This window comes from Alligator sinensis, unplaced genomic scaffold, assembly GCF_000455745.1.
Source record: "Alligator sinensis unplaced genomic scaffold, ASM45574v1 scaffold528_1, whole genome shotgun sequence".
Taxonomy (NCBI): Eukaryota; Metazoa; Chordata; order Crocodylia; family Alligatoridae; genus Alligator; species Alligator sinensis.
In genome coordinates, this window is record NW_005841846.1 from 5438556 (window position 1) to 5459987 (window position 21432).

The window sequence follows — 21432 nt, forward strand, 5'->3', positions numbered from 1 at the left end:
GCATGGTCACTATTTCTCTTGAGTATGGCCTTGTGTGTCTGTGACTGAACCCTCATCTGAGTATTTTGCCTGGCTGATGATTGCACACTTGCTGGTTGATGATTGCACGCTTGCTTTGGAACATGCCTCTCTTTTTGTTTGATTTCACTTTTATGGTAAGGAATGTGTTTCTGCCTCAATTTTGAGAATATGGTCCTGCACAAATTCTACATAAGAATCAGATAGAGAACTTTTCCTCTCCACAGAAAAGTAGCTGTTATGCAGGAATTGTTTTGTAACTTCATATGTGCAATGTAAAATTCTCTCTGGTATATTTAGGATCATTCTGGTTAGGTACAAAATTACACATGGAGTGGTATAAGTGATTGGAAATCAGTCTAAATGTGCAACAGAACAGAAGCTCAGTGCACATAGAGCAGTTTAAAAATGGTGAAATCCAGTCTGTGACAGACCTCGATGGAAGTCGTATCAGATTTAATCAGTTTAAGTTAGACCCGTCTATCGAAATTCTGTCCCAGATCGCCTCCTCACTTAAGTTAGGTCACAGTCCTCTGGCATCCCAGGATGCTTTGCGGCTTCCCCACCCCTGTCAGGGTAGGTGGGCTAGACTCAGCTGGTGCTTGTCTGCATGCCCTTCCCCCACCCAGCTTGCTGGCTAATGTCTGGGGAGGGGCTAGGCAGGGTCCACACAGTGGATGGCTCCATTTCTCCACTCCCCACAGCCTGACCACCTGACAGCTACAGGCAAAAGCAGCAGCTTGGACCTGCACAGTCCACCACACCAGAAACCGAGGGTGGGGAGGTAGAGTGGAGGCCCTCCCCCAGACTTAAGCTAGCATGGGAGGGCTTCCATGGTGGTGGGCTCTATTCCCCATCTCCCTTCACCCTGCCCAGCCACTGCTGACAGCTGGAGTGGGGGCAAGGCTGGGGCTGCACTAGCGAATCAAGGGTGGCTGGCTGCTTGGCATTTTCCTCAGCCAGTACAGGCCTTCACCCCAACTCCGCTGAAGGATGAACATGAGTTCTGTTCACCCCCAAACTAATCTAGGGTGCTTAGAAAAAGTCATAAAAGTAGTGAGAATCTGCCTTGGGCTTTCTGAATGTCTACTTAGTCTCAGCCAGGGAAGAGCAGTCACTATATTAGCATGTAAAAGAGAAGCAGCAGGTGGTATTACATACTTTCCCTTGTGCTTGATAACCATGTCTGTGAACACTTCCAGAAGTAAATGTTCTCAGATGACCATGGAAGACCTTGATTATGTATTGTTCCACCACAACTGGAGAAAATTCTCCCTTGTGAAAAAATACTCTGAAGCAAATTAGGGCTGGAAAGAGCCATATATCCTGTGGGGAGAGTTGTAAATATGGTGAACTTGGGAGAATTCGAAAGCTTTTGGATATGATACTTACTAAGTTACTTTACTAAAGATTTTCTAACATTTTTGCCAAATTGGTGAGTCATGACTGAACAGCAGCTATAGTAAAATTGAAGCTGTAGCCAACATGCAGGTTTTAGGCTAAGTCAAAACCAAGCTCAACTTCAAAAGTGAACGTGACCAAAAATCTATATTGCTTTTGTGAAGGGCCATATTACACTCTGCTGAAAATGTTAGAATTTAGAATGGCAAAAGTATGTCTGGTTACTTTACTTGACTTTTGGAATTTTCAACAAAATAAAGCAAATGTATAAAATAAATTTACTAATAACTTTAAAATATTATAAACAATCTCCCATAAGATCTAGAAAACCTCATTGAAGAGAGGGAAACAGAGTGCTAGGACACAAGCCTGGAATCAGGATTTTGTGGTTCCAATTGAACTCTGCTACTGAATGATCTTGGGCAACTCCCTCTGCTTCAGTTTCCCACTTGTAAAGACCAGGTAGTTCCTGTCAGAATTACACAGTAATATTACTTGCCAAATTTCTTCAGCTTCCCAGTTATATTTACTGCCTGTGAAAGGGGAAAATATATAGAATGTCTTTTTAATTGAGCTTGACCTTTTTTAAAAAAATGGAACTGCTTTTAACTAAAATAAACATACTTTTGCTTTTCTCTGTTTAATATTTTTCTCCGACTTCTTGTTAACATCACTGCACTCCTTTATTTTTGTCTTTATTTTGGGTATTCTGGCTTGTGTCGCACTCCTTTCTGACACTGGCTATTAACACAGTGGATGCAATACTCCTTGCGGTATTGATGGTAGCAGTGGACGTAGCACTCCCTCTTCTGTTAGTACTGTTAGTACTATTTGCCCAACAGAGCTGAAAGCTGCATCTAAGATGGCCCCTAACATTCCCTTGGAAATGGAGCTTCCTGGTGTCAAGATTGTACATGCTCAGTTTAATACACCTCTGCAGCTGTACTCAGATGACAATATTATGGAAACACTACAGGGCCAGGTTTCTACAGCTCTGGGGGAAACTCCATTAATGAGGTAACTAAAGGCCTTCTGTTCATTGAGTACATTTACAAAACCATGAGCACAGGCAAAAAAAAATTTATACTCAGGCAATGTCTAATTTTTATACTCAATTGTTAACATTGTATCTAAATAATAACTGTTTTTACAGTTTCTATTCAAATGCCATTCAATGAAAGATCTTTTTTTTCTAGCCCAGATTGTTAAAAGTCTTTCAGAATTTATAAGAGGAAAGTTTTACGGAACAGAGTAACTGAAAAAAATGTGTATTTTGTAGTTGATAAATAAAAGATTAAGACTTTAGCTATTTTCTTAATCTACCCCATCTGGGCCCTGATTCTGGAAAAAGCTATCCTCATTTTAAGTACAATAGATGTCACACTGAGTTCAACTGGACAACTTAAGTGTTTAAAGTTAAGCAGTCACAAAAGTATTTGCAAGCCTAAGACCTATGCTATCTATCTTTGTTGTCTAAACAAAAAGACTATCCTACACTGTCTCTTAATATCTATATTCTATTAGAATTCTGCATGCCAGGGAGGTCTTGTAGATATTCCTTCCTTTCTAAGTCTATTAGAGAATCTCTATAATGATCATAAGTACTCTTCGTCTGGTTTTGAGGTTAAGTGCAATACTTCTACAGTGCTCCTCCATGTCTAGAGAACAGTAAGTTATTACTTTTATCCATGGTAGTTAAATCCATGCTGAAATCCTTGAACAACTAGGAGTAGGGTGACTAAAATGGCAAAGAATTAAAGAGTGGGCTCCAAAACCAAATTCAGGCCATGCCTGTAATATTTTGAGCGTAAAACTTTTTTTCAAGGTACACTAGCTCCCTCATTAATAATTTATTATTTCCATGTCTTCCTCCTTTATTTGCACTGTCACAATTTAACTACTTTTTATTCTGTTTTACTAACAGTTTTTAACAATATGTATGGCATTGCAATTGAATTATGACAAATATTAAAATTTAAGTTTTCAGACAATAACATCAATTAGTATTCAGGACACTAAACACCTTGCTGAATCAGGCCTGTCTAACTATTAAAAAATCATACTTATCCAAAAGTACTTAAGCCAAGTTCATGATGGAAACAAAATTCTACCTACAAGACCGTTGTGGAGTGACAATGTTGCTCTATTGCCTGGTTATTCACCCTCAACAGCATTAGGATAACAACAACAACAACTTGCTTTTTTTGCATCTGGAATCATGCATTAAGTCCATGGTTATCAAATTTAACAGATGATTAAGTTTCCTCAAGTTCGGGAACTGACCCTGCACACAGCTGTGAAATGTCTCAGTTGGTGGTGGCTCCTTTGGCATGAACTTGGAAATGCTATCTTAAAATCTTGTCTCTGATAAGTATTTTGTGTAATTCTACAGTAGCCATTAACTATGATTTGCTTAAAAATAAGAAAAACCAAAGAAGAGTTGAAATCCATTATTGGCAGTGATATAGTTTATCTTATTTAAAAGAAAACTTCCTACTACTTCAGCCTTTCTTCTTTGAAGTTGCATTAAAAGCAATGTTTATGCCTTAATTACCCAGAGTTAAAAGTTGTATAGTTAGGGATCATGGTATTCTTTTAAAAATGGCTCAGAGAAATCTGGTTGATTGCAAATATTTATGCCATCTAACATACCAGTATGGTACAAACTTTTTTGCCCAGTCAGGGAGCCTTTTTCTGTTCGATTTCCAAACTTGACTCTCAAAGAAACCCCGAACAGATGAACAAATACTAGGCTGAGTCCAATTCCCTTAGAATCAATGGGAATTTTACCATAAGTTTTGATGAAAGTAAGAAAAAGCTCATAATAAGGGATTTAAACTAAACATTTACCTGTGCATAAATGCCATAATATAGTTCATTCAATTATATATCTATGCTCCTATTTAGTTCCCTTATCCATCAAAAGATTAACGATATTTATTTGAACATAGTTTCTAACAATGCGTCCAGGATTTCCATATTTTATCATTCCTGCACATTTAGCTAGTAATATCACTTAGTTTAAGATAACTAATGTGAAACATTGTGCATAAAATCTTGGCCCACTGAAGTCAATGAAAATTTTGCCATTGCCTTTAAGTGGTCAGGCTTTCATATTGTGTGTTTATTATGTGATAGCCAATGCAAAGAAAAGTAAACTTAATTACTTGTTTAAAATAGACTTTCCATTCAACAAAGCATGGCACTTGAATTCTTGCCACAATACAATATTTATTTCATTATTTTCCCTGTTAATATACATTAAATTAATCAGAATGACTCTTAATCTAACAATCAATATATTAATTAGTGATTGATCAAACAGTCTTGGAAAGACTGACCAGCAGATGCTCTGCAGAAAGGCAAAGGAGTTTAGGTTTCTGTTGACCCTTCCTAAAAGTGAGAGTGATATCTTCCTTTTAAATACCATTCTCAAAACTATTTACCTTGAGAATTGTTATTTTGTAAAATAGATCCAAGAGCAGAAGGTGACTTGATTGCCAACTCAGAGAGGTGCAGCTGTTTTGAGAGTAAAGTTAGGTAATGGCCCATTTCCAATGCTTAACTGTAAAAATAAAAACATAGAGTGCCCGTATTTATTCTCTTACTATATTTGTACATCTTATTTTTTTTATTTATAAATCAAGAGATAACATGCCAGACTGCTAGTCCCCTAAACTTAACCTATGATAATGAAGTACAGGTTAGCTAAGGAAATACAAGTTGGATGCATGGACTGTAAGGTGAATAGAAAACTAGATGGATTGTCAGGCTCTAAGGGTCATAATCAATGGCTTGATATCTACTTGAACCCTCAGTAATGTTGGGTGACACCAAGCTGGGGAAGTAGTAGATAAGCTGGAGGGTAGGCCTAGGATTCAGAGCAGCCTAGATAAATTGGAGGATTGGGCCAAAAGAAATCTCATGAAGTTCAAAAAGGACAAGTGCAAAATCCTGCACTTAGAACAGAACAATCCCATGCACCGCTACAAGCTAGGTACTGACTGGCTAAGCATCAGCTCTGTAGAAAAGGATCTAGGAGTTACAGTGGACAATAGACTGAATATGAGCCAACACTGTGCCTTTGTTGTGAAGATTAACAGCATACTGGGCTGCATTAGTAGGAGCATTCCCAGCGCATCAAGGGAAGTGATTCATTATTCCATCAGAGCAGCCATGTCTGGAGTACTGTGTCCAGTTTTGGACCTCCTCCCTCTATAGAAAGGATGTGGACAAATTGGAGAAAGTCCAGCAGTGGGCAATGAAAATGGTTAGAGGGCTGGGGCACATAACTTCTGAGGAGTGGTTGAGGGAATTGGGCTTTAGTCTGGAAAAGAGAAAACTGAGAGGTGGAGATTAAATAGCCTTCAACTACCTGAAGGGTGGTTCTAAAGAGAATGGAGCTAGGCTGTTCTCAATTGTGGCAGATAACAGAACAAGGAACAATCGTCTCAAGTTGCAGCATGGGAAGTTTAAGTTAGGAAAAACTAACTCACTAGGAGGGCAGTGAAGCACTGGAACAGGCTACCCAGTGAAATTGTGGAATCTCCATCCTTGGTGGGTTTTAAGACCTGAGTAGAAAAAACCTTGGCTGGGATGATCTAGTTGGGGAAGGTTCTGCTCTGATCAGGACTAGATTACCTCCTGAGGTTCCTTTCAACACTAGTTTTCTATGAGTCTATGAACTGAAAATCAGGTTAGAGTCTCTCTCTCCAGCATCAGCAGTAATATATATTTGCAGTTTAAATATAGCTGATAATTTTGCTAATGATGTCTGCAGCATCATTAGGAAGAATAGTGAATAATGACTATTATGGCTAATAACCATACTTAGCACTTAAAATCCAAGTTACCCTTCCATGGAGGTATTTTTCTGCTGAATAACTGCAATTGAAAAGCTGAATTTGTCAGTAAAGAAGGAAATATAAATCAAAGACACAGTCAACAGACATGTTGTCTATTAAAAAACATCACACAAAGTAATAGGAATGTAGGGCTGCTGGAAGGGATCTCAAGAGATCATATAGTCCAATCCCTAGCTGGAGGCTGGATCAAATATACCTAGACTACCCGCAAAAAATATTTGTTTAACCTGGTCTAAACAACCTCCTATAAGCTTTACCAGAACCTTAGGTGACCTATTCCAGTGTTTTACTGAACTTATAATTAGAAAACTTTTCCTAATATCCAACCCAAATAATTTTTGTTGCAAATTAAGCTGATTTCTTCTTATCCTTCCCCCTGTAGGCATGGACAGCAATTGATCACTAACCTCTTTATTACAAACTCTCACAAATTAAAAGATGGCTATGTGTCTTCCCTCCGTCTTCTCTTTTCTATATTAAATAAACTCAATTCCTTCAATCTTTTCTCAATAACTCATGGTTTTTTAAACCTCTTAACATTCTCTTTTCTACTCTCTCCCTCCAAATAGGCCAAATTGCAGTGTGAGGCACAAAACTAAATGAAGTACTCCACCTTAGGCTACAAAACCTTTATTGAAAATAAAATAGGCATCATTGTATCAGAATTTCATCACTGTATAAAACAGCCTATCTGGGGAAAAGGGTCTGTTCAGGAGGGGTATGCAAAGCAGGCCATATTAGATTCGGATTTGGATTCAGCCCTAATCAGGGACAGTGATTTGATTCCTTGATTCTGATCATTGTCCCTGATTCAATTTGACTGAATCTAAATCTGAAGATTCGATGTTGATTTGGAGAATCAGCAATTTGGCCATAGACACAGTTTTAAACATTTTTTCTATATACATCGAGGTACCAGGCAGGGCTCATGAATGCTGCCATGGTGAGGCAGATGAGGCATCCCACAGGAGGGGGGGCCCCATGTGCTCGGCGGTGAACCCAGAAGTGGACCAGAAGTCCTTCCGGTCCACTTCTAGGTCTGCTGCCGAGCGCATGGGAGCCTCCCTTGAGCCCCCCCAGCTCAGCGATCAACCATGGGGGGACCGTGGATGCCCTCCCAGACCCAGGAGGCACGAGTCACTGAGCCAGGGGGTGCAGTGGGGCCCCTCAGCGCGCTCCCCGGCAGACCCAGAAGTGGACAGAAAGTGCTTCTGGTCTACTTCCAGGTCTGCTGCCAAGCATTCACGAGCCACCTGGTACCTTGAGATATATAGAAAAAACATGTAAAGCTGTGTCTATATACAAATCATTGAATCTTTCTGAATCAATTCAGAGGGTTCTGATTTGATTTGGAGAGATTAAAGGGTCTCCTGATTTGATTCAGATTCAGAGATTCGGCCACCAAATTGGGTCGAATCTCTGCCGAATCTAAGGAACCAAAGCTTTGCATAGCCCTACTATTCAGTATTCTTTAATTTGTTATTTATCTTAAATTTATATATTGAACTATATTCTATGTCTAGCAGCTTGACTGTATTAAAAGTTACACTGGTTAACTGCTTTTATCCCTCATCCCTTGTTCATGTTTCAGTGAACCAGTACCCACCTCAGTGCCTCAGTCTGATGTGTACAGGATGCTGCATGACAATCAAGAGGGGCACAGCCAACCTCGTCAATCTGGCTCCTTTAAGGTGCTCCAGGACTTAGTCTCCGAAGATTCTGGTTAGAAACAATTTACATCTGTCTTTTGGCAGCATTTTTGGTGTATCAGTGAAAAGAGGGGAATCTGAAAAGAGTTTGGGTTATAAGTGTCTATAAGAATCTGATTTATATATCTAACTTCACATTTTGATGAAGATGTTAGATAATATTCCAGCCCTTTACTGACTGGCCTTTTTAAAATATTTAACATGCTACGAAAACAACAAAATAGACTTCAGACTTACATGTCAATCATTTTTCAGACTACCTTGTTAGGTAGTTAAGACTGTTAATGTGCAAAAATGCTTTGACTTAATAAAAACCTTACATGAGAGAAGTTTGGGGATAGGATAAAAATACCAGTGAAAGATACAATGTATGATAATTTCTTTCTAAACCAAGAAAAGGAGGAAGAAGGATTTAAAACTCTCTAAAATTAAGTTTTTCCCCTACCCCCCCCAAATTCTAAATGAAAAGAAAAACCATGCTAAAATTGGTTTGAGAGGACAATAGAGATTGCACCTTCATTTCCCTCTAATTATACTGCATCAAAATTATTATAATTGGTGAGTTGTCAAAAACAAAGCAGATGAGAGATTGTGAAATTCTGCCTGTTTTATTTATAGTAAATGTAAAGATCAGAACTGAAGCAAAATTAATCTAAAACGCTAAAACTAAACAGTGGTGTAGGTTGTCAAACTAAACTAAACAGTGGTGTAGGAGGTTAGTCAAAACTAAACAGTGACATGAAAAATGGATGTATATATCATAGCGTACTTCTGCATCCATTTTGTGATGATTGATTTTCTATTCATAGTGTGGTATCAATCTTTTAGAATCCATTTTCAAGTTAATTCTATAGACATAAAGTAATCTTTTCATGACCCTAATAGAGAACACCATTCAAGGCACAATCCTATCCCAATGAATTTAATGGCAATATGGAAGTAATTTCAGCAAGACACAATTTGGCCCTTAAAATTAAGGTATCACAAAAGGAAAGCAAGATTTTTGTTTACAGAAACTTCAACTTTATTTGATGGAAGTGAAAGCTTATAAATCAAGAGAAGTAGACACATTACAGCAAAGCACTGAATCATAGCCAGGTGCATCTATATTACATTGTAAATAATTGGCAATGTCTTGTTTCTTAGAAGGACGTCCTACGGGTATAAGAAGCGTGAAAGCACCAGTAACAAAGATTCCTACTGGTACAGGAAGCGTACAAAAGGTGCCATTATGTGACAGATGTGGAAATGGCATTGTGTAAGTTCTTTGTTCTCAATTTTGTTATAGTTATAACAAACTGACGCATATCTCTTCAAATGGTAAAGATACAGAGAAAAGTATTTTAATCATGCTTTATAACATTCACCTATTTTTCTTTTAATTATTTTTATAAACAGTGGTACCGTGGTGAAGGCACGTGATAAGTACCGGCACCCAGAATGCTTTGTGTGCTCCGACTGCAGTATCAACCTGAAACAAAAGGGCTACTTCTTTGTGGAGGGACAGTTATACTGTGAAACCCATGCAAGAGCCCGCATGAGGCCACCAGAGGGATATGAAGCAGTTACTGTTTATCCAAAGTGTTAGTCTTATGCTAACACATACGTGCATGCAAACAAAAAGATATGAACAGCTTAGAGCAGCAGTGCCACTTGCTGAACTTAACTGCCTGAATCTAAGTAGCAGCTTTTAAATATTTTCTTTTGTGGAGGGTGGGAAGGGGTCAGAATGAGGCAGAAATCCCTATCAGCTAGCAGTAGCCTAGATACCAATACTATTTTGAAAAAGTGTTGTTCTTTGAAGCTGCCAATGTAATCAAATGGGGTATAAACCAATAAAGTTTTATATGCCAAACTGTATGGGGTTAAAATAACTTTGGAGCAGTGGAGCTCTTGTATGAGGAATACAAGATAATTGAGATGTTATTTTTGTTCAGAATTTGTTTCAACATGAACCAAATGTTTGCACAAATATTTTAGTAAATTTTGGAGCCTGATGCCAATATAAGCTGAACTCCTGTATCTCCAAGCTCTTAAAGGGCCAATCCACTAAAAAAAAGGAGTTTGCATTTATACTGCCAAACAGCTGTTGTTCACATCTGCTGTACACATACCTATCAGTAAAGGAATCTGCATTAAGCATTTGGTGAATGCTCAAGAAAATACTCAACAACTTTTCAAACATGTACATGCCTCAATGCATGTGCACTTTTTCTCGTAGCTGATGTAAGTAATTAATATCTTTCAGGGCATACACGCAAGTCAGGCTTTTGTATGCAGATACGGGTATGTGTAGGTTAATAACTCTGCATGCATCTGAAGAACTATGTGCCTCTAACAGTGGGTGTAAAAGTCCATGAACTCTTAAGTGTGCACCAGCTGAAGAAATTGGGCCCAGTGGTGTAACAAGCTGGGATTGCATCCTGGGCAACCCCTGTAGAAGAGGGGAGGATGCCACAGTCACAAGAGCAGGGTGCTCTGCCCGCCCTAGCTCTTGCCTTTGCTCTTTCAACAGCAGCAGGGTGTCCATGCACCAGCTGCTGCTGCAAGAGCAATGCTATGGGGCTGCTCTTGCTGCTGGGGTACAGCCTCAGCAGGTGCTCCTCCTAAGTCAGCGCCCGGGGTTGGTGCCCATCTCACCCACCCCAAGTTACGCTGCTGATTGGGCCATAGCATTTATAGTTAGTATCAGCCATAAAAATGTATTTTAATGGAATTTATTATAAAAAAAAAATGTTGCATCAACCATATAAACCTAGCAGATAAGCAGAAGGAAGTGAAGAAGGTGGCATTTTCGAGATTAGCTGGTTTAGAGAGCTTTCACAGGCAGCAATTTACTTTGCCAGATGCAAAGAATGGACCTAACACGTATGAACACCTAAGCATGGAATCCACTACACTTTTCTCCCATTCAATCATATTATAAGGTTAAATCATCTGAAAACTGAAACAAAACAAAGTATTGCGTATATTCTAAGTGCATACATAAAACGTTAAAAATGCATCTCTCAGTCTGAAACAAAAAAACCTATGTTTTTCAGCAGCTTACAAGATGCCATAAAGTATTATTTCAGAATGTAAATATTTACTAAATGTGTTTCTCATGTATTACATTTAACAGTTTTCAAATATGAAAGTATAAAATAATGTGCCCTATTATATAACATTGGTTGCTTAATTCATTTTCAGACACTGAATATAACTGTGCTTCCCAAGTATCAGAAAATTTATTTGCATTATTTTATTTTTCCATTGATCACATCCTGTAAAAGAAATCTAAATTTTCCTTTGAAAAGAGAAATATACATAACAGCTCCACTATTTAGAAACTTTCAATGTAACTGAGATTTTAAAATCATTATTTAATGTTAATTTCTTCTATGAAATAGCTAAAGGTAAAAATAAATCTACTACATACAATCAAAAGTTTTTATTTTGCTTTTCTGGTAGGAAATGAAAAAAGAAGGTATGAGGGACTAGTAAATTGACAATATCACAAACATGGCATTTTCAGCAGTATAACTGAGTGTGCTTACAATTTCTTGAGATACTGGTAGAGGTGAAACATGGATAGACCTTTATATTAGACATTGGAATATATGTTTAGGGGCAAGATTAGCTTTTTAAACCAAGGGGTTTGTTCCTTGAGGCAGAGAAACAAAATTAACTTCATCATTACAGCCAAAAAGCCTCCATCTTCCTTAAATCAGAGAAGACTAAAAATGCAAAGGCATTTTAACATGTGCTCTGGGTGTGGGGTGAGGCACTTTAATTAGAGTGGCTTTGAGAGTGCCCCTGTGCTTCAAAATGGCAGCAAGGGTACTTTATCTAAAGCTCATCAAACAAGCTTTAGTTAAAGCACCCCCACCACCACTTGAAGCATGGGGACACTGATACATGAGATGTAGAGGCTGGAGGGAGCACACTAATTAGCATGTCCCAGCAGACTCAATTGGGTCTGCTCTGACACACTGTAATTACAGCAGCCTCCTGGCATGTATACAGACATGGTCAGTATGTATTTTCAGGTTGAAAGATCAGCAACTCACTGGGTACATCTACACATGCAATTAATTTGCAGCAATAAACTCCAGCCCATATTACACTGGACTTTATTGCTCCTGGGTGTTAGGTTTGAACGTGCTCCTGTTACCACAGCATGCTGAACCAGGTTGGAGCAGCCTCGACTGGCAGGGAGCTCAAGGGAGTCAGCCTGCAAGCCCAGGGCTGGTCCGACCTGACTCAATGTGCTGTGGAGGAGCTGGCTGGGGCATGATGATGCTCCAGTGCAGGGCTAGCTGGCAGGCAGCACCCCTACCCCCTCCCCCCGAAGCTCCCTTGTGCCCCAGCTAGCCTTGTCAGTGTCTACATATGCATTGGTGTGCAATAAAAAACTCTGCCGCAGGATAGTACTTGTAGTTACAAGTATTAACCCGCTGCGGAGTTTATTAGTTTACTGTAGCCTAACAGGGCCAAACATGCAAACACTAGGCCATTTACTGCAGAGCTAATTAGACAGCTCTGCAGTAAATGTCTCTTGTGGATGAGCCCACTGCTTCTTATCTGCTCACACACACCCCAATCTAAATTTGGAAAAAGTAACAGGTATGTAAAACCAGGCTGTCAGGCTAAAAACTGCAGCCCATGATCTAATGCAAAAGGTTCTAGGGAAGTTTAATGGCATTACATTGTGATATGACACTATTTTAAGACAAGGTTTAAGGTTGCAAGCGACTTTAGCAAGACCAGAAGGTGAGCCTGTCTAATCATAGGTATCAAGGCCAATGACTTAACAGTGCTATAACAAAAAGAACATAGGAATATAGAAATGAAGGGCTTGAAATAAAGGTTTCTAGCTCAGATTAACCCAAAGTTCCAAGGACATGGCAAGAGGGAAGGGAGGGGGGAAATGTGAGCTGTCCTACAGTCTCTGCCAAATTCCAGTATGAAGGAACTAAATATATATTTAAAATTGAAGTGGAAGATATGGCTGCCCTTCTCTGCAGCATGCCAAAGGCTTCATTTTCTGCAGCATGTGTTCCTTAAACATTTCCTCTACAAAATATCTAGCCCTGAAGGGAAGTCCTTTATCCACTCATTTAAGAATGGTGTAGCCTATGATCCTGATAGTTTAAGGTTACAGGTGTCAGCTACACACAAATACTTTTTATAGTTGCAAGCTGTGTAGAGCCAGAAGCATTTATTTTTGGATAGAGAGTAAGATGCTAAGTATAACTTCATACGTTTGTTATCTGAACACTTCAGATGTTGATCAACAGGTGTAAAAAGTGTTTCCCAGATATGTTACTTCTACAAAAGGAGTAAGGTTATTTGTGGGTATTTTAAAAACTCAAGTTAAGCTGTACCTCTCACAGCATTGAAAGTGATAAATGTATCCAGAAGTAAACAAATTAATTATAACATGACTTTCACATCCTCTTTCTAAAGATACATGCCAGTTATCTGTTTGGGTATCTCTCTCAATTTCAAAGGAACACAAAGTATTTCAAATCTAGAGCATTTACAAACAGCCTACCAAAAGATACATTTTCAATTTTACAGTCATGTTTTTCCAGTCTTTTAAGCTTTTTTCTCTCCCTCATTTTGTGAAAAACATGTAAAGGGGGATTTTTGTGACTGACTATTCAAAAAGAACAGTGAAAATAACTATACAGAGCATAATATCAACAAAGAATGGCTCTCTCTAATTCATCTGAGTTACGATAATCTTAAGTGTTATTTGTAACTCTCATAGCTACAAAAAAATTCAAAAAATATAGCAAAAGGGGAGGGAGGGAAGTTATCATCAATGGGCTCAAATTACAAAACTTAGAACTAAAATATTTAGATTTCAGAGGATGCATCTACACATGTAATTAGGGTGAAGCAATAAACTCCAGAGCAGTTTGCACCGAGGGTTAACTGCTCCCAGGTGCAGTGTCTACACATGCACCCAGGACAGCAATGAACACCCAAAGTTCAGAGATGTTTAGGTCAAGAATCTTGGCTATAAAAGCAGAAGATAACTGCAAAATTTATATCTAGATGTGAAATGAGATTTCAAATGTCCCTAATGTTTCTAGGGTATATGTGTAAACCACTTTTTTTTTTTAGAATGTATACATTTAACATTCTTAATTTTTTTCACCTGGTCCCTACAACAGTCTGTGACCTAACCTGGTGGAAAATTAAAGAGGAAACAGAACAGGGGTGGGAATGGGATGGACTTAATTTAAATGAGATTTATTTTATTAAAATACATTTTTCTTTTTAAAAATAAACTTATTACTGTCTCTAGTGGGTTATGGAATAGAGAAAATCCCACACAATTTACTGATTCGTTTTGATGCACTGGCTGGGGGAGTAGTTAGCTGATTGCACGATTTCACAATGATTACACACTTAATTTATACAACACAATTTTATTTTAAAACTCTTTGCTACGTATATAACACTGCTTAGCCTTAAGAAACACCACAAACATTAAAAACACAATAATTACATATATCAGGAACAATGCTCCAAATGCACTTCCTTCCCAAACAATGCTATAAGAATTAGTGCTACAAAAACAACTACAATTACAACTAAAAGTTAAATTTGAATCAATACTGTTATTTTTCATAATATACTTACAATCCTAGAATTCCGAGAAGCCAAATACCAAAATATGGTTTCATTCCTCAGTAGTACGATTTAATGGGTTGGCCTCAGTAGTACGGTTCAATAGGCTGGCCTCAGCAATACAATTCAATGAGCTGGGCTCAGCAGTGATAGGACTACGTCCCCTTCCTTCAGTCCCTTTCGGGCGCTCCGCAGCTTCAGCGTGAACTAAGAGATTCGTGTTCACGGAGAGGCTTGATTAGGCGATCAATCTAATCAGACCTTATACTTGCGATTCTTCCTTCGTTGTTCTGCAAGTGAAGTCACCTCCAAATTGGGACAGTAAGTTACAGGTTTTTATTGAGTGAGCTGCCGTCATTGGGCTCCTCCTACTCAATTCATCATAACTCCCAAATTTGGGCTCGGATCTTACTCAACAGAAATTACCTTTGTTGAGCATTTTTAAATTATTCTTGGGGAGACTTCCATATCACTGTAAATACTCTTTTCTTTTTACCAGTCTGGTTAAAAGGCCTTAGGCTTTGATATCTTGGAATTTAGGACATTTACTTTCTTTGTAAAAAACTTCTAAAGGTACAATTTAGATTAAGGTTTTAGGCGAAGTCAGGACATTTTGCACGTAGCTCCGAAACAATGAGCTAGATAAGGAGATAGATCCTATCTTCTTCCTGAAACTGGCTAATGGGCAATCTTTACAAACATTCAAACTATTTCATTCAATATGACAATTACATTTGAAATAGGCAACTTCTGTTAGCACCCAAATGTATTTTAATTTTTAATTACAGTAAAATATATTCAAACAGTGTGTATTGTGCTACTGAAGTTTTAAAGAAAGTCAGACTGTGGAACTTCTGGAAATCTGATGGACACAACATTTTTCTTTGAGAAGCACTAAACACGGGGTTAATGACACTGGGAAAAGCATTTAGTAAGGCGGGTGAGAAGCCTCTATGCAAAAGAAAAATCAGCTTTCACATTTCTTACAAAATGGCTCCTCCCCACTTCTAGTCTCTAACTTTTGAATACAGATTTTTACAGGTGTCTAATCTGCATTTGAAACTATTTTTCTGTTAAAAATACTTATGCAGGAGTCTGAATTAATTTTTTTAGAATCCGGCTAGTAAGCCAGCTGCTTTAAGCAGCTGGAATTATGTGGCCCTAAGAAGGTTATGAAGATCTGAGCTGAGACAACAAATTAAAAAGCAAAAATAACAAAATATCAAATCTTAACATTTGTGTTCCAGCATACTCAAGCCAAAAAGAAATGCCTATATTACCCAAAGGCCCAAATCACTAAAAGAGTGTAATGGGGCATAAGGCAACTGTTTCACTCCTGCATACTTACCAGACTGAAGGTGGAGTGCATAGGAAGATGTAGGGCTTTAAATTCACCCATGAGACATATAACGCATAACCACTGGCAAAGACCTTTAGGTCAGCCCAATGATAACTGTCAGGGCTTAGCCTACACTGGCTCAAGACTCAATAGTTTTAACCTCAGAAGACTTCAGGAAATCATGGATGAAAAGGATGCTGAAATCCCTGTTCCCCACTGCCTGATTGGTAAGGCAGTGCAAAAGCACCAGCCTCGGCAAAATTTGAGATGCTTTGGCAGGTCCATATACTATTGATATAGTAAACATTTAAAGAACTTCAAATTAAATTAATTTGAAGCGCTTTTAATGTATCTCTGTCTATACCCTCTTTCTTCCTGATGATTATAGAAGCTCAGAAAAGCTGTATTATCCCAAGCTGATTAACAGTCAATCAAGCCTATATAGGGAAGATGCTTTCCAGGTATGCACTTCCACTATATGTGGAAAACCTTCATGGTCAAAAGCCTTAGTTCAAGCCATTCAATTGAGCCCCTCAACATTCAGGAAAAACGCCACCAATTTAAAAATCACACTTCAGTCTGAAATGTTAGATCCTGCATTTATTAGGTAGAACTCTATTATTGTATTTTAAAGAAACTGGAGCTAGGTAAATTTGTCCAGTTTTTGCATTCAATAGCGCTTTCTAACAGTTGCTTATCCTTATACCCTCATATAAGGGAAAGGAAAACAATGTCATTTAAAAAACCAGAAAAGTGAAAGTAAAAAAAGAACTCAGCGGTAATTATAACATTTAACATTTTCATTTGTTCTTATTTTATACTGAAAAGATTTCAAGTCAAATGATATTCCTTTTTGTCTCTCTCAGACATTTCTTCTTTCATTTTGCTGATCAGTTTATTAATAGAATAGTGGCTTTCACATTTGCTTATGTGATAAGCAGCACTCCTTTAACTTTGTCCTTTAATTTAAGGCCTTTAGCACTTCAGTTTTTTTATCATGGCTCTTTCAAAAGATTACCTGCCATCCCACTGCTTTATCTTTACTAATTCTCTCAATCTGAATATTTAATTGAGGAGGTGCTAAGCTTCCTTACCTCCTACACCATAATACACTTTGTTGAATAGTGTTTCTTTTCAGTTTTAAACACTAAAAAATCAAAATTCAGAAGTGAGTGTTTTTTAAGTGGCTAATCACTGGCCCAGGTTCTGGTCTCTTACCACACAGTATAAATTAAGAGACACTCTGATGTCATTTAAGTGAGCACAAAAGAGCAGGATATGCTTGTTTTTCTTTTATTCCCTCATGCTTCCATGTATAGAAACGTGGAAGTTCATGATGCGTGCATGTAATTCATTTTTTCCTTCTCTTTATTTTCATCAGAACAAATTTAGCCAAGAAAGGGAAAAATTCTAGCTGGCTTCAGACTCTGGTAAGTGTCCTTTGACCTAGATCCCATTAATTCCATATCCACAGTCATTTTTTTCTGAGTAATTTGTTTCTGGAAGTAAACAGAAGACTTTGGTCATTCTAATGGATTTTAAGAAGTGTTCTATTTGCAAGAAATCTATTGCCATTTTAAAGTCATGAGAGTTACCCTTATTGTTCCTTGAGCATGCACATCCAAAACTATATCTATCCAGAAAGTATAAAATGAAATAGATTATTGTTTCTGAGTGAGATTGTTCCACTGCCTCTCATTCTACTGCAAGATTGTCTTGTAGCTCACCATAACAATAATAATATTTTTTATTGTAAAAGTACCAAACAAATCCAAAGAAGAGTGGTTGTGATTATGCTAGGTAGCCTACAAACCAACACAGAATCATAGAGAAGTAGTGCTGTAAGGGACTTCCAGAGGTCATCTAGTCCAACCCCTTGCCTGTGGCAGGATCATCCCTATCCAAACCAGCCTATACTTACCTGTTGTCTATTCGCAAAACTACACAGTCAACCTTGACATAACCACAAAACATAACACCTAAATCTGCCAGAGATAAAGTAGAGGGACCACAGTGGGCAATGTCCTGCTGCTGCAAAGGCTGTTAAAACACACTTGGGAGATCCAAGGAAGAGGGCCACATCCCTTGCTACAAAAAATCCCATAGTCCCTTTTAATTTGACCATGGGGTTAAATTCCTTCCTGGCCCAAAATACAGCAATTGATCTGACCCTGAGTGGAGGGGCAAGACTGTCTAGCCAGGAAGCTCCAGGTTTAAATCCCAGCAGGAACACTGGCACACTCCAGTCTAAATGCCCAGCCTTGTCTTCAATTAACATCCAGTGTTTCTGAGGAAAGCTGACGTAGCAAAAAGAGGGGAATAAATTCCCTCCTGGCCCTATGTGGCAACCAGCAAAGCCCAAAAGCATGGGAAATATCTATAGTAAAACATAGGCATAGTGACTCTTAGCTTATCCCTGTTCAACCTGGCCAACCTCTTCTTGATCACCTCCAATGATGAAGAGTCCACAGCTTCCTAGGCAGTCTATTCCACTGCCTCATTGGACTAACAGTGAAAAAGTTTTTCCTGATATCCAATCTAAACCTACTTTGCAGCAACTTCAAGCCACTGGTCCATGTCCTCCTTTTTGCAGCAAGAGAGAAAAGGTGTTTTCCTTCTTCTTTACGGCAGTCTTTCAGATATTTGAAGACTCTGTCCCCTTTTAAGCACCTTTTCTACAAACAGGACATGCCTATTTCCTTCAACCTGTTCCTGTATGACTTGCCTTCCAAGCTCTTTATTTTTTCATTGCCTGTCTCTGGACATGTTCTAACTTCTTTGTGTCTTTTAAAAATATGGAGCCCAAAACTGCATATAATACTCTAGATGAGGCCAAAATAGTGTCAAAGAGAGAGGCACTGTCACCTTCCATGCCTTTTACCTAATGCTTCTTTGAATGAATCCCAAAACCACATTCACCTTTTATGCAGCTGCATCACACTGCAGGCTCATACTGAGTCTGTAATCTACTAAGACTTCCAGATCCTTCTCTGTATTGCTGCCATCCAGCCAGCTGTCACCCATTTTGTACTTTTAGTTATTCTTCCTGAGACGCTTCCATTGGAATAGACTTCCCAAGGAGGTGGTGCAGTCCCCAACCTTGGACGTCATCAAGAGGAGACTGGACAGACACCTTGCTGGGATCATTTGTAATCCTGCCTAGCACAGGGGGGTTGGACTCGATGATCTTTCGAGGTCCCTTCCAGCCCTTAATTTCGATGAATCTGTGATTCATTTGTTAGACATGTGAATCATATGAAAGATGGCCAAATCCCCAAGAACATACTTTATGGTGAGCTGGCCACTGGCAAACGTCAACTTGGACAGCCCAAGCTCTGTTTTGTTGATGTCTGCAAGAAAAACCTTTGTGAGCTGCACATCAATGGCCAATGCTGGGAATCAATCACTTCAGACTGCTGCAAGTAGAAAGTTACCATGAAGCAGGGCCTACATCACTTCGAGATGGAGAGGATCAGTGATGAGCTAGAGAAGAGACATCAGAGGCAGGCAAGACAAAATGGTACTGGGCATGCCAGTGTAAGGTCAACCAAATTTGTGTGTGCAACTTGCCGGAGGGTCTCCTTCTCATGCATCAGACTCCTCAGCCACTCAAGAAGCTGTGATAGTACCCAGTAACCCACCAAAGGTGCAGTCTGTGTGGTCTTCCAGTACCGATGGCTGCCACTGAATAAGGAGTATTCTTCCTGAAGTGTTGCACCTTGCATTTGTCAGCAGTGAACATCCTGTTAGTTCCAGCCCAGCTTTCCAATCTGTCAGGATCCTTCTGAATTATGCTAATGTCCTCCAATGTGTTTGCAATCCTTCTGAGCTTCATGTCATCTGCAAAACTGCTCAAGAAACTCTAATTCCAACATCCAAATCATTTATAAACACATTGAACAGCACTGGGCCCAGTACAGACCCCTTTGGGACTCCACTTGAAACCTCTTGTCATTGTGACATGGATCCATTTATAACAACCCTTTGTTTGTGGCTATTGGGCCAGTTGTCTATCCATTGTAGTCTTGTCCAACCCGTGGTTCTCCAAATTATGAGAAGGTTATGTGGGACTTTGTAAAAAAACATACTGAAGTCCACAGCATTATATCCACAGCATTCCCTTCATCCACCCAAGTAATTATTTTGTCAATAGCCTGTTTGACACAATTTGTTCTTAAAAAATCCACACTGGCTGCTAGTAATCAGCCCTTCCTCCTTCATATGCTTGCAAATGAGCTTGCTTAGGATATGCTCCAGTGTCTGTAGTTCCCCAGGTCCTCCTTTTCTGCCTTTTTTAAAGAGGGGCACTATACTGGCCCTTTACTCAGCCTCTCGTACTTTACCCATCTCCCACAATTTCATAAATATTATTGCCAAAGGCTCTGAAATGACCTCTGCCAGTTCCTTCAGTACACTAGGATGAAGTTCTTCAGGCCTTGCTGACTTGAATTCATCTAGACTCTTCAAAAGCTCTCTATCCCTTTTGTTATCTCATCCCACAGGCTGCTCCCTTCCTTATCCGAATAATATTTTTAGGCATCTGGCTACAGCTTCATCTTTTCATGAAGACTGAGTGAAGTAGCTGTTAAGAAGCTCTGCCTTTTTTGCATCTTCTGCTAAGAGTTCACCCTGGCTATTTAACAGTGTACCCACAGCTTCCTTGGTCTTTCTTGTCTGGCCAGCATACTTACAAAACCTCTTCTTGTTGCTTTTAACCTTTCTCACCAGGTGCAGCTCACTGTTTACCTTTGTCTTCCTGATTTTGTCCCCATGGGTTCTTGCTATTTTCTGGTATGCTTTCTTGGTGACCTACCCATTTTTCCATTTCCTAAATGCTTTCCTTTTGCAGTTGAGGCATCCTAGAAGCTCCTTATGCAGGCACATTGGTCTTACCATTTTTCTTGATATTTCATGTTATTTCTTACTGTGTTTTGATTGGTTTACTTCTATCTTTAATTTTGGGAGCAGATTGATGATCAACTGAAAAGATGGATAAAGACAGAGAGGATGTTTCTGGGTGAAGTTAAGTAGAAGAAGATGAAGAGCAGAGAGGCAGGTAGAGTGAGGCTGAAGCAAAAAAGGCAACGAAAAAGAGAGTAGGAGGAAGGGAAGCCAGTCAGCACAGCCAAAGAATGTCCAGGGGAAAAGCTAAAGAAACAGTCCTACATTGCTGGCAACACCAGTAGCCAAAGGTTCTTGCTGTCAGCATTTATCTTGTTCATCAAACCGGCTCAATTTCCATCTACCTCCTACCAATTTCATCTCCAAGATTATATGAAATGTAAAAGCCTAAGACTCCAGATATTGGCTCTTCTCTGTTCCATGCTCTCATTTTCCCGTATTAGTGTGTCACCTCTGCCCAGCATGTTAGGCAAGATTTTTATTTTCTTTTTCCTTTTTAACTGGAAATGCAAACCTGGGCATCCAGAATTTAGAATCTCAAGGTTGCTTTGAAGTTAATACTATATTCTAATTT

At 39.0% G+C, this 21432-nt stretch overlaps 1 protein-coding gene across 6 annotated transcripts in view; it reads left to right on the plus strand.

Moving 5' to 3' along the window:
• The window catches only part of PDLIM3 (PDZ and LIM domain 3), a 33961-nt gene extending 23210 nt beyond the window's left edge, over positions 1-10751 (plus strand). For 4 of the 6 annotated variants that reach the window (XM_025207983.1, XM_025207992.1, XM_006015887.3 and 1 more), the window contains exons 5-7: positions 7876-8006; positions 9140-9251; positions 9392-10751. In XM_025207983.1, the coding sequence (XP_025063768.1) occupies positions 7876-8006; positions 9140-9251; positions 9392-9581 (433 nt within the window). In that variant the 3' untranslated portion in view covers positions 9582-10751. Of the gene's footprint in view, positions 1-2172; positions 2437-7875; positions 8007-9139; positions 9252-9391 lie in introns of all 6 variants that reach the window. The other 2 variants (XM_025207973.1, XM_006015886.3) reach the window with 1 other exon arrangement.
• Positions 10752-21432: the final 10681 nt, after the last annotated feature.